Raw genomic sequence first — 13,877 nt, forward strand, 5'->3', positions numbered from 1 at the left:
TGCTGCAATTATCGTGGTGAATTCAGTTTATGTAAAGTACCATGCCTAGTTCTAGTCTACCTGCAGTTGTTGTTGGCAAAGGCGTGGCAGCACAGAACTACACTCAGGCTCCAGAGTCTGCCTGGAAACGTAGTAAGGACATGGCAGTAGTTAAGTTTGAATGCTCTGCATCTGCTGTTACATGCTAGCAGCATCCAGACTAGGTGGTGTAAAACTGCCTTGCTTGTACCTACATGAATGACAGTGAATTCACTGCTGATGTTTTTGTAATAACTGTGTAGGCTGCTCCAAAAGTAATGCCTCGCATTTATTTCCATGGAAACTACAGAAGATACAAGGAGCACAATAAAAGTATTTGATATAGCAAATTCTCAGCTGTAAAACAGAATACTTCACTATGGTCACCATCATTAGCTATGCATTTTTTACTAGTGATGAACAAGAATCTGCATGCTATGCTTGTAAAAATCTGCACCAGTGGATTTGACCCACTGTCTCTGTCACCACTACTGAAATGCACTAAGCTCACATCTCACATCCACTGTTTGGTCTCCATACGTGTTCAGCAAGTGTCTGTGAATGCCAGTGGGTGCAATTTTTTCCACATGGAGGAATTCAGTTCTACACCTTTGCTTCACACACACTTCCATGTCAGATGTCAGACTGCCCTTCTGCTGCCATCTGTCACGTGGCAACAAAATGTAATGGGATATTGGTGGGAAGTTTCACCTCTACTGCCAAACCACCAACATCTGCCTCTGATGTTGTGGGCCAATAGGAGACATTACTTTTAAAGCAGTCCTTGTAGCTATGTACTTTTTGTCTTTATTGATTAAGAATGTCCACATTTTGCATTTCAGCATCTAAGTTCACTCTTGTTTCTCCCCGAGTGCTAAGGATGCCTATTAACACAGCTACAAAACTGAAAGGATCTGAAATTGTTTGTGTGTTTGTTTTACTCCTGCTGGGAGTTTCACCTAGGACTTTATACCATATAATGCCAGCAAATTGAATTATGAATATAAAATTACTAGTGCTAAAATGGAAGTCTGTTTTCTGGAGGGGATTTGTTGGGTAAGCACGAGGCTAAGACACAAAACTTTTGTTTAAGGGAAACTGAGTGTAAAATGGTGAAGGTCTTCCTCAACTGCTTTAAAAATAAAAGTACCTTTTGATTTACCCACACCTTCCGTTGTAGAGCAGACATACTGCATTTGGAATTTTCCAGTAGCCTTCTTGAAGTAAACTTCTGCTTTATCTAAGAACAGTAAAAATAGGCTTCTCAGCAAAGTGTGGTACTCTACTCCTGTCCTGTGTTGAAAAAACATTCTACTTGCTTTATGTGCAAAGATTGTGAGTTGATTTTTCTGTCCTCTGTATGGGCTTGAGCTGTGTTTCACATGGACTTGGAAGATCAGATCATTTATGCGCACATATGAATAGTAATTTCCTATTTTATTTTGCTTGTAGGTGTTTTATATCTTCAATATGGAGATGAAACAAAGCAGCTGAGGATGCCAAATGAAATCACTAGCACAGACACAATTCGTGCTCTTTTTGTAAGTGCCTTCCCCCAGCAGCTGACAATGAAAATGCTAGAATCGCCTAGTGTGGCCATTTACATCAAGGATGAGAGCAGAAACATATACTATGAACTGTGTGATGTGAGGTAAGTGTAAGAGGAATTACAGCTGTTGGGTTTTGGATTTCTTTTGTTGTTGGTGATGTTTTGTTTTGTTTTATGCAGTGCACTTAAAGATTAAAAAGGTGTGGAGCTGATAAGTATCTAAGAGATAGAGGCTTGACACTTAAAAGCCTGTTCAGTGATATCTGAGTAATATGGGAGGCTTGATCTGGCATTGCCTTGAGCTGTAGGTGCAACATCTGTTGCACAAGCCATTCATGAATGGTGTATCTCATTCATATATACATACAATTCATGCAGGTTCTCATATTTAATATTTTATTGCATTTTAGGTGAGACATAAATATTTAACATACTGAACACAAAAACTTACAGAAAATACAGCTTTTTTCTAGCAGAGCAAAATCTCCAGGTGAGCCTGAAGTTTCAAAAATGAATGTTACTGATGTCCTCACAACACTTTTAATTATTTATTCTCTTACACTGCCAAGGATTTGTAGCATTGGTGACCACTGCTGCAGCAGCCTCACCACCTTCCTTTTGATGTCAGGATGCAGCAACTGATGCAGTCTCTTTCCTTCTCTCCTTCTGAGTTCGGTTTCTGGCTAACATCTGGAAGGTTCTTTCTGTCATCTGTTAGTCATGTCTGTGTTCTTCAAGCAAAAGGATCAGATTCTTAGGGGATGTACCAAGTCTCAAATGATGCCATAACAAAACTCTTAAGACATACTACAGGCATGGTGCACTAAGAACTGCTCAGGGAAGATATGGTATGCTTTTGTGCCATCCTTCTCGCTAGAAGCTATGATGTAAAACGAATGGACAGAAGACCTTAAAGGAATGGAGAAGAAAGTAGAAAAGATGTTTCCTTCCTGCCAGTCAGACTCTAGTGCAGGAAAATGATGTGAAAGTAAGGGAAGTGTATTACCTACTAGTGCCTCCTTTCTTCTGGAGATTACTTGACCTGGGTACAAGTTGGGGTTTTTCTAGTACTGCCACTTCAGATTCCCCCATTACTCTTCTTTTAGTCTTTGAACAGTATTGCACCTCACTTTTTCTCCTCTGTCTTCCTTTCCTCAGTCTCTATCCAGTGTCTTGTTGTCAACCAGCTTCATGGATTTCAGTTTCTGGTTTGTTTTCTTTTTTTAATCTTTCTTGCTTAGCAGTCTTCCACAGCATAGTTTGGCCACTGTTACTCCAGTTTTAAGCCCCATCTGATTTTTACATCCTCATTCATCATGTTCTCAAGTTTCTTATACTTCAAGTAATCTATTCCCTATATCTGATCAAGTGATTAAATCAAGATAGGTGTTACAATGTTTCTGTTGCTGAGTGCCTTATTGCCAGCTGTAGTCTGGCCGATCAGCTCTCTCCACTTTATCACTCCATCTTCCCTTGAGTTTCAGACTAACAGTTTATGACTTCATCCCCTCCCTGCCCCAGTATTGCCATTGTTCATTATCTTAATACCACTCCACTCCACCTTTCTTCCCATTGCAAGCATCACTCTGCCAGAATCAAGCATATCTCACTCTCTGCTTCCTCTGTTCCTATGCCTGTATTGTAGATCATTTCTAGAGGAAATGCCATATTCCAGCTGACTTCCTCTATAACCAAACGCCCCCCTTCAGCTACCACACTCCTCAGTAAGGAAACTTCAATAATTCTAGTTTACTGGAGTCCAAAGTATGCAGTACTGGTAGCATTTTTAACATCTTTTAATGATTTCTATGTTTTCTCCTTTTCTGTTCCTTACTCTTTCACATGACCTTTACACAGTGTCTCCCCACAGAGAACAGATAAAAAGTGTAATTTTCCTCTTCTTTGCTTGCCATCTCTTCCTTCAGTTGTCTTCCTTCTTCCTTGCCTTATACGCAAGCATTTCAATTGACTCTAAGCTCTCCACTTGACTCATCTTCCTCTGTGCCTCACGTCTTTTGCCTTGTCTTATTAATGTCTTGCTGTATTATAGTGCCTACTCTTTACATTGCAAACATGTTTCTGTACCTCCCAACAAAACTCTCTGCACACAAAGTAAATCTCCACTGTCCACCCCATCACCTTTCTCTCCTTCACTAAGCCATCACATACAATAACTGCTGGTGGAGGTTTATTTGTTCCAGTTCAGTCAATCTTAGACCCATTTCCACCCTCCTTGGGGCTTTATTCTTTTAATTTCTACCTGTCTTTTGTTCCTAACTGTTCCATTATGATTGTTCAGGTCACCAACTGGCTAGCTTTTGTGAACATTACACCCTTATTTTCTCAGATATCTGATGTGTACAGTCATTGCTTACTTCTTGGAACTTTGATCACCCTTAATTTCTTCCCCAGTTTCTTACTGTTTCTCTCCTCTCTTTCTGTTATCGCTTGAGGGGTCATATTCTCAAGCACTGATTTTCTGCTTTTTTTTTCTATGAAAAATTATATGTGCCAGTGAAACTAGCTCAGCTGTCATTGTCTTCCCTGTGAACATCTGCAACTGGGTGGTAGTAAACCTGCTTCTTTTCCCCAATGAAAATCTTGATCTTCTCTTCTAACAGTCTCAAGCACCATTAGTTTCAACTCAAATTATGTTCTTCATTAGACCATCCCATTTCCTTTTCTTTTATTTCTTTATTATTTTTTCTTATTTAATCCTTGGGGATAAAGCACTGCTTGCTACTTGTGCCTCCAAATCAGTTGTTTTCTTAATCTTGTTCATGATTCTGCTTTCACTGTTGACTTTTTCAGGTTTTTTTTCTGCATAACATCCCTCTGATGCAGCCTTTCATTTCACACCATGTAGTGATAAAACACTTGGCTAAATCATCAACTTTTAAACATTTTTTGACACCAGCTTTAAACATCTAGCTTTTTTTTACATCAACTGTTGTAGCGTTCTTTTCCTGACATTCGATGCAGGTTCACTCTACTCATTCGAAGGAGGCAATAAAGGCTATTCTCCTACCTCGTCAGGAAGACTGTTTCACACATGTTTTTTCACTTGTCCTCTGGCTGTATCTTCTCTATCTGATTAAATAAAAACTACTTGTCTTCATTATGAGGGCCACTCCAAGCCCACTTCAATGCTACTTTTCATTTCTTGTCCAGTACCAAGTGCCATCTGCTTCCACTTGGCTGGTAATGCCAACTTTCACTGTACATGTCTTTAATTTTCCAACAAGTGCCTTCATGCTCCCCCTTAGGCAGCCTTCTGTCGTGCTTAGAAAGAGTCCTCCACAAACATCTGCAAAGCCACTGTATTGCTCTTCTTCCAGTCCCACCTTCACCCTTTCTCATGCATTCCCTATTCAGGGCGTGACCATGGTGCCAGAATCTGGTTATTGCTCTTCAGCCTGGAGAGGCTATGCTCTCCTTGCATTCCCGTATCTTTCTGCAGCTATCTTTTTGTCTTTTGTGTTTTATACTCATCTTGTAAGCAGGTAAAGAGGTTGTTTTCCTAGGATGTTGATACAGCACACACATATCAGTGAGGCCTTTGAACATGCCATGGGCATCTGGGAGTTACAGTAATGCAAATAGTAGTAATTATGAATATACAGTAATACATACCTGCTATCAGTGGTGTTTATCTTAGGATAGCAACATGAGGTGAAACAGAATTCACTTCAGAGATCAAATGCCTAGTATTTTGGTGATTTGCCTTACAGCAATGTTTTACTTTAACATGTCATGTTCCTACAAGAAGTATCTATGGAGAATGCTTTTTTAAAAAAAACCTCCAGTTAGTTAAGTACCATCTCATAGCCATCGGAGTGAAAAAAAGGAACAGGTAAAATTTATTTAAATGAAAAATACTGCATTTCTTGAATTAAAAATGAAGGAGTTAGCTTTGCATCAAAAAGAACATATTTCTAAGTCTGAGGCAGAGAATGGTAACTGAGACTACCGGCGCAAGTCTCAGTGCAGAAGGATCACATTTGTAAGATGGAAAACAGTTTATATTACCATAAATAATTGAAGAACTTGCACTTGCCGCAAGGTAGCTATTTTCCTATGCAGCCTACAAGTAAACACTCATAAATACTAACTTTCTCATCAGCCCTGCAGTTCTTAAACAGAAGGCACTGATCTGTCTCTTGAGCTGTGGAGTTTCTTTAATAACTACTTGACATCTACAACAGCAGCACAAGTTCTGACTAGCTACCCATTCAAAGCAATCACTGATTGTAATATGACATTGGAAGAAAGAAATTGGACCTGCCCAAGCATCCTTTCCTTCGTTTTTAAATGATAATCCTCGTGATTAACAGCAGTTCAGTAGACTTGTAGCTGCACCTGGAGGAAAGGAATTCAGTCACAGGTGTGAGTCAATCCTCTAGAGATCACTACTGGGAAATGAAAGGAATCGCAGTTTTGAAAGGATGTGAGTGAATGTAGATTGGAGACTTTGCTACTGATGAAATGTGAACAAGACATCAGCAGAGTTCAGTGCAAATTTCTAAGCCATAAAATTAACAAAAGGTAGGTAGGTTTTGAAACAAAATAGAATACTTCTGTCATCTAGCTCTTTCCTAAATGCAATAGTTTAAAAATGGACTTATGAATGACAAAGTGTTCAATTAAACAAAAGAAATTCTCAGGGCTTTCTGTCTAAACCATTTCTGTGGGAGATTTCATCAGAACTTTTACTTGTTTATTTGGTTTTCATAACTGCTTTTGTGTTTCCCTTAAAACCCCAACTTTATAATAGATAAAGTTTTGAGGAGTAATTTATTTGCTGCTGCATTTTTATTTTTTGCTTATTTTTTCTGATCTGTGAACAAGTTGTTAATTGGAATTGCTTCAAGATTAATTGCAATTAGAAAGACTGTTTTCTTTTTTATTCTCTCTTCCTAGAATAGCAAAAATTCATGTGGGTTGCATACACAATAAAACATGTAAATATTAACTAAATCCTTCTGAGCACTGAGTAAATGTTGAAGCTCTATTGTCTTCAAAGTGCTTTCTCTCTGTGGCAGGACCTTGAAAGAAACATAACACTATCTAATTTTTATGGGTGTGGATTTGTAGTGAAAGAATGATACTTCCCATGGGAAAGAGAATCAAAGTAGACTTTTGTTTGTGTGTGCCTAAGCTATGGCATTTGAGTTTTTCTTATAGGTCGGCTGCAGACCTGCTATGTTTGTCTGTTACCTGAAACTTTTAGGCAACAAATAAAATTACTTTCATCTGTTATCATTGCTGATTCTTTTGATTCCAGGAATATTCAAGACCGGTCTTTCCTTAAAGTTTACAACAAAGATCCTGCACATGCGTTTAATCACACTTCCAGAGCTGTAAATGGAGACATAAGGGTAAGTACTAGCATTGCATTTATACTCTTCTTGCTTTCAGTTTTTATGCTAATTGTTTAATAACTCTAATATATACACAACAATTTATAAAATGTAGGATATGTGTACAGCACATACAGAATAGGAAAGTGATAAAGCTTTCCACAGCTAAGAAACTTTAACTACTTTCTGTTTTCCAGTTATAAGCCCTGAGCATTAGCTGTTTATTTGTTCCTGTTTACTAGCATTAAAGCATGTGAATCAAAACAATGTCTTTAATTACTTATCTCGGGACATGGGGAATGTTCAAAGTTTATAAAGCGTCTTACTTCATGTTTCCAAACCTTTACAGTGAAGTAAGGCAGGGTGTTACTTTACTCCTGCAAGGCTTCAGCATGGACTGGTTTAGAGTGTCCAAGCACGTATACCTACCTATGTTGAAGTCTGTTGAAACATTTTGTAAATTACCTTTCCAATAAGAAATACCCATTGTAGTGTAAATGGCTTAGGGCTTTTTTTCTAGAATTTTTCTGTATATATTGAACGCGGTCTGGCATATTTGTATTTTCACATGAACATTCTGTAGTGGGAAATACAGAGAAGCCATTTGAGACATGCTCTCTTCCACACTGTCTCTTTCTCTATCTTTTACTGGACCGTGTTTTCCCCTTTGATGCTCAGAGGACAGGAGATGTGGCTGTGTACAAGCACTTCTTCCACCATATTTTCACACCCAGTGTCACAGACAGTGACACAGCAAGCAGTGGTGAGGTTACACAGCTTCATCTCCTGTCTACCTGTGGGGACTGTCCAGGAAAACAGAACAACCAAATGAGCTTGATGGGTCCAGAAAGAAATGCCTGTCCCACCTGTCCTGTGACTTTTATGTGTGCTCCACAGCTGATTCAAATGCGCTGAAAATTTCCTGTGAAGGGATTTGCTTAATTGTGCATTTGCTTCTTGTTTTCATTATCAATTCTGAGCATGTCACACTGCTTTATTATTAATATTTCATGGAAATACTTCTGCTGTTTCGACAGTTTAGGGCCTCATTATTTTAGAAAGATTGCAATAGTTTATTTACAGGCACTATTCTCAACCACTTCTCGTTTATATACTTCAGCTATAAAATGGTCCTTTTGATAGGTCAGAAATCTAATTACTAGATTATTCACACTGTTGTGCACACAATGTGAGAGAGCAAATAGATGTGCTTCAAAGGGCTAATGTGATAGCTTTTACTGTCTTCCTTGAGGTCCTGAAATTTTTCAATTCTTCTTTTATTCCTGTAGCAGTAACTGGATATATCTGAAACATCTTCATATTCAAAAGCATGACATACCGTCGCTGTGCATTATGACCTTAACTGCTATAGCAATGTTACTGTGACTTTATAAAGTTAGACTGTTGTTGTGTGTGCAGTGAGTGGTGGATGTATCTCCTGTGGCTCTATTTGTGTTCTCTGGATGCGTTTTCAGACACAGTTGACTACTGTGTTAGCTATGTAGATTCAAATGTAAGGACTGGTTATTTGGTCCTCTTCCAGCTATGTAGTGCCTAACAGAGTTGTTTTGAATACGGGTGTTGCTTTTGTGCAAAAGCAGCATCTGTATCTGTATTGCTTATTTTAAAATACTTTTTACAACAGGTACATACATTTAATGCCTCTTGATTGTGACTAAGTAATCTTTCTTTGGCCATCACTCGAAAATTAAGGTGACACAGTGATAGCCTTTGCAATAATGTTGTTTTCATGGTAGAATATTATATTTTGCTCTGCTGAAATGACAGAGGTACTGTTTTGAAATTCTGTGCATCCAACAAAACAGCTCTTTTCTCAGTTCACAAATTTCTTGCCTCTCTGGTCCGAGAGGTGAAGTCAAAACCAGGATGTTCATAGGGACACTGCAGAGAAACATGCAAAAGCCTTCCCTTTGATCCCTGTAAACTTCTGCACTTCAAAGTTATGAGCATGGAAGCGGGCAATTTCTTGAGCACCGGAAATAATTACATTTGTTTGTCTAAGGATCGGTGTCTTACGGCTGGGTTCTTCCTTGTTCAGTCAGATCCTCGCCAAAGCTTTGCCTGAAGTAGAGAGCTCTGGTAGTGTTCTCTCCTCTGGAAAACACATGGCAGCTTCTGCTCAGCTTGGCAGAAGCACTGTAGGATCTTCTCACAGTTGTCTAAATTGGCCAAATTTGTAAGACCATAATAGATTACTGACCTCTACCTTTTTTTTTTTTTTTTTTTTTTTTTTTGTTCAGTCTGCTTCAAATTAGCCCTCAAATTCACGAGTTGTTAGGCTGGGAGAGAACCACCCTCAGGCAGTGTGATCATACATACATCTTCCTTTAGCAAATGGTATTAAAGTTAGGGATGGGGGAGGGAGTGCAAAACTTATACATTTTATGCATATGGTAGTGCATGTGCAATACTATGGTAAGAAAATGAATGCAGAAAAAATGCTGCTTCTTGTCCCGCATTCTCTGTGCATTCTTGCACTGGGTAAATTGATGCTCTTCAATTTCATGTGTTCTGCATGCACTTAAATTCCTTGCAGCGGGAAACAGGGAAAGAATCTGGTAACCACAGTGCACAGTAAACTGTTTAAAAAATTGACAGAAAAGCAGCTTATTTTCAGGTGAGTTGAAAGAACATTATTTAGGGTGTCAGGAGCTGACTGTTGTAAATACATTTTTCCATGGTGATACTGGGAGTCTGGTTCTGTCTCCAGTCATGTGTGAGTTAAAGACGTTGGGTTTTATTCTGTGAGTTGGAAGATTGTGCCTTTACAGATTTTTCTACTGTTCGCCTTCTTGTCCCTTTGGAACCTTTATCTCTGGGTTTGATGATGTTCAGGCTTCTATTCATGTGATTTATAATCATTTCCATGTAACGGACCCAGAATAATCTCAGAAAATAATGTTAGCTGCCAGCTTGGACACCTGTTTTAACTACCAAACAGATGTGAGACCTGTATGGGAATTGGCAGTAACACTTGAAGTATTAAGTATTACCCACACAGATGAGAAGCAAGAGGCATGTGGAATCTGTAAAATTCAGACATCCTACCAAACCATTCTCCATTCTCTCATCCCTTAACTCTAATTTTTCTGGTCTTCTTTCTGTTTCATGCACCTTTCTCAATGGACTGTGCTGAAGAAAGGGGATTTGCTTGGGCTGTAAACGAATTCTAAGGAACAGTTTCTCTTGAAATCCTTCAGAGTGCCTTATTTGGTTACTGTTACTGTGCCGTGGCTGTTTACATCTTGAAGAGAATTGTTTGTTTGACAAGTCTGCCATGATGAATGTTGTTTCAAGCAAGAGGTAGCCACGTAGTGCTGTCCCACTGAAAATGTTTGCACTTTTCCTTTATTTTTTATTCCTTCCCCAACATGTACGCTGAAAATCTGCAGCAGCTGTTCTCTTTGGATTCTTCGTGTTGCTGCAATTCTTTTATTAAGTTGCCTGAGTACGTAAGATTAATCAGCTCTTTCTAAGTCTCTACGCAACGGTACTTTCAAGATACTGTCTCATGTCCAGATGTGGAAGTTAAGATGATCTTTTTATTTTCTCCAGCATTGTTATGAATTACAGTACAAGTGCATGCACACAGCCATGCTGCTCTGTGCAGTTAGAATTAATGGTTTGCACATTCAAAGGGGGAAGACTTTCTCAGATTTACTAACTGTTGGGTCCACCTTGTCTCTCATCTCACATTTTGGAATGGTTTATGGGTACAATGCCAATAGATAACACTAAAAAGCAGCAGATTTTTGTGTGTTGCTAAATGAATTCAGTGTTTTGGAGGTATCAGAACTCCGTTTGTCCTATGTTGTCGCTGTGACTTCCTGGTGCCATACTGCTGAGTTCAAGCTGAAAGGATTCCCCACTATAAGGGCACAGCGTATTTTCTGTTCTCATTGCCTACCTCCTCCTTTTATGGAGGGTCTGAAATAAGAAGAATCCTAAATTACAATCTCACCCCTCTGTCCCTGTAACTTGTCTGCCTTTCTGGTGGCACAGCTGGATATTAATGATGTCGGATTATGCAGTGGTTTGTTTTGAGCATCATTTGTCTGCCAGTTTGAGAATCAGGGGGAAATTTTATTTCATAATAAACCAGTGGCTATTTTGCTTGGCAGTCTTTTTCTTCCCACCCACTTGCCCTGAAGCCTGTGGGTTACACTTTGTTTCAAAATGTTCTAGACCCACCATGTTTTCTCTTAATTCCATGGCTTGACTGAGACTTTACCAGGTCAGTAGTTTGTCCCAGACCTCAGCTGAGTGGGTGAGGCTGGAATATTCAAGGAATGCTTGTTGTGGCTGTTGTTGTATTTAGGTACGCTTTGAGGTTTTTCTTTTCAGAAATTGCTTTTCTGTGAAAAGGCAATTAGGGCAAGTTCAGTCAAAGTCAGGGAGCGGGGTACGTGGAAACTCCGCTGCTCTGGCAATTTGAGCGGCTAAAAGGTGATGATGTTCCTGGCAGCAACAGGGCATCGGGCTGCCAAGGTGAGAGGGGATGAGTTAAATTGAGTTGTTCTGTGGAATGATTGCAGACGTTTGATAAGTTGGGTGAACAGTTACGTTGAACAGCTTTTGCTACAGAAACTATGCAACAGCAACTTCTTTTTTCACCTGAAAGTGCCTGGCTAACAGCTTCACTCTCCTCTGCACTATGCCTTGATGAAATCTTGAACTTAAAAAAACCTACAAGTGCTAAAAGCCCTCAAACAACTCCCCAAGAAGCATACCAGGGGGCTGAAATTCAGTGCTGGTTTGCAGGAAAAATACAGAGATAATAAAAGCAGGGTCATCCTTCTATGTTCTTCAGATACCTGTGAACATGCATCCAATTTCTTTGAGATGTTTAGCTTTTTTTTTACTGAATTGTTTGTAATCTTTACATCAGAAACATAAAAGCTGCAAATGCTGCCAAAATTACATTTATTTACTCATTACATGCATGGCTTTAAAAAAAAGTAACTCCTTAACTAAAAAGTAACTACATAGAGGTATTTAGAAGAAAAGTATTTATTGAAAAAGAATTCTTGCAGCAAAGCAGCAAATCGAGTGAAAGTGCTAGAATGCCTATAGGACAGCATTTGTGTAAGTTGCCATGTGTTTGCCTTACTGATCCTATTACTATAAAACTTAATTTTCTTTTGGGAAGAAAAAGAAAAAAGAAAAAGAAAATGCTAATATTTCTATTATCTGATACTGAGCTTCCAAATGATACAAATCTCATCTTTCCTGCTGTTTTGCTGTCTGCTTTTCCTAATGCTCTTTTTGTCATTGAGAGGTTATGACAACATGAGCCATATTGTATTTATAAACATCACGTGTTTCCTTGATATGACTTGCAGTGTCTGCCAAACAGAACACATGGAAGAAACATTTCTCATTAGCTCAGCATTGGTTTTGGTTATACTGATTTCCGGGACAGGAAAAATGCCTTCCTCACTCAGATTCAACTTTCATACAGTAGAAAGAAAGCCTCTGAGTGTCCATGAAATCGTTTGAACAGAGACGCTGCAGCTCTCTTAGCCCACGTACTTTGTCTGAGGGAAAGAGGAAAAGTGGTTTGTTTTAAAGGGAAGATGTAATAGCATGTATTGCTGAAACTAATTCTGAATTAAAATACCTGCCAAAGTCATCTAGAAACAGAACTCAGCAAGAGATGTAAGGTAAGATAATGCTTATAAATAATGAAAGGTATATAATTCCTTTTCTTTTCCTTCTTCTTCTTTTTTTTTTTTTTTTTTTTTTTTTTCCAAACTAAAAGATATTTTCAGATGAACTGGGAATTTAAATCAAAACAGTGAAATCTGTTTCTTCTTCCTTGAGCTGTATGAAAAAATAAATGCTTAATTGCTTACTAAATCACAAAGCTCTACTCTCAGGTTTTATGACTAGTTACATATTAAACATTTAAAAAGTTATTTTCCAGCTTGCCGCTACAAATCTTGCTGAGATTTGAACAAAATGTATAAAAGAAGTCTCTGATGTTCTGATTTTTTTTACTGTCATGGTTTTACTACCTTTGCTTTGAATGGCTTGTCAGTAGTTGCCAATTATTTATGCAACAGCAGAGCAGCAGACACTGAGAAGTAGCTGCATCAAATCAGACTGTGATGAAAGACTGTAAATGTACCTGCTCTCTTTCCTTCATATGTCCTTTGATATACAATACCTACTGCTGTATAAAGCCTAAGTTAGTGGGAAAGTGGGTAGAATTGTAAAGAAAATTTCCACTTTTATTTTAGCTTTGCGTAAACCAGCATATAAATCTCAAATGTTTTCTGGCAAAAAGTCAGTCTGTTTAAAGACATAGATCCTGCATTACAGTGGGATGTGTGCTGCACTGTGGATTTCTTAGTTGGATGGCTTTGTGCTTTGATGGATTTCATTTTTTTTCCCCAAGTAAGATGTGTATATAATACAAGCTTGTTGATTCTGCTGCTATACCAACAATTTAAGAAATACATTTAACAAATACATAAATAATGCAGATGGGTTTTAAGTTTACAACAAGCTTGCTGTTGAAAGAAAGTATAATGTTCTTAATAGTAGAATGTTCAGGGAACATTAGCTTGCCGCACCCTTGCTGTAATCTTCCAGTTAGCCTAAGAGGAGCGTCATATGGTAGATATCACAAAACGGTTACCTGGAAACTCCCAGAGAGACTTTTCTGTGGAAACAGACCAACTTGCAACCACAGTGCAGTTGTTTTAATAGTGTTTTTAGGGGTAAAGCTCTTTATTGCCCACAAACAGGCCCATATTCAAGCTAGCCTGTCTTTCATGTTGAGGTTTGCTTAAAGTTTGCCCTGGAGATGAAGAAGTTACTTAATGACAACATCTGATGCCCCCTTGTGTGAAGGTCTCTTCAGCCCTTCATTAAAATTGGAATCTTATCTCTCACATAGGTCTAAGGTTCTCAGGCAAAACTTT

The 13,877-nt window shown here is 38.6% G+C and overlaps 1 protein-coding gene across 10 annotated transcripts in view; it reads left to right on the top strand.

Moving 5' to 3' along the window:
* The window catches only part of KIAA1217 (KIAA1217 ortholog), a 328,197-nt gene that overhangs the window by 248,759 nt on the left and 65,561 nt on the right, over nucleotides 1-13,877 (top strand). For 9 of the 10 annotated variants that reach the window (XR_006168407.1, XM_042816479.1, XM_042816485.1 and 6 more), the window contains exons 4-5: nucleotides 1,471-1,669; nucleotides 6,852-6,945. Coding sequence is in view for 8 of the 10 variants with exons in the window: in XM_042816479.1 (XP_042672413.1) it covers nucleotides 1,471-1,669; nucleotides 6,852-6,945 (293 nt within the window). In the remaining 2 variants the exon portion in view is untranslated. Of the gene's footprint in view, nucleotides 1-1,470; nucleotides 1,670-6,851; nucleotides 6,946-12,301; nucleotides 12,612-13,877 lie in introns of those variants that run through there. The other variant, XM_042816483.1, reaches the window with a different exon arrangement.

Source organism: Centrocercus urophasianus, unplaced genomic scaffold (genome assembly GCF_019232065.1).
Source record: "Centrocercus urophasianus isolate 14NV4802_14NV808 unplaced genomic scaffold, USGS_Curo_1.0 seq_16, whole genome shotgun sequence".
NCBI classification, from domain to species: domain Eukaryota; kingdom Metazoa; phylum Chordata; class Aves; order Galliformes; family Phasianidae; genus Centrocercus; species Centrocercus urophasianus.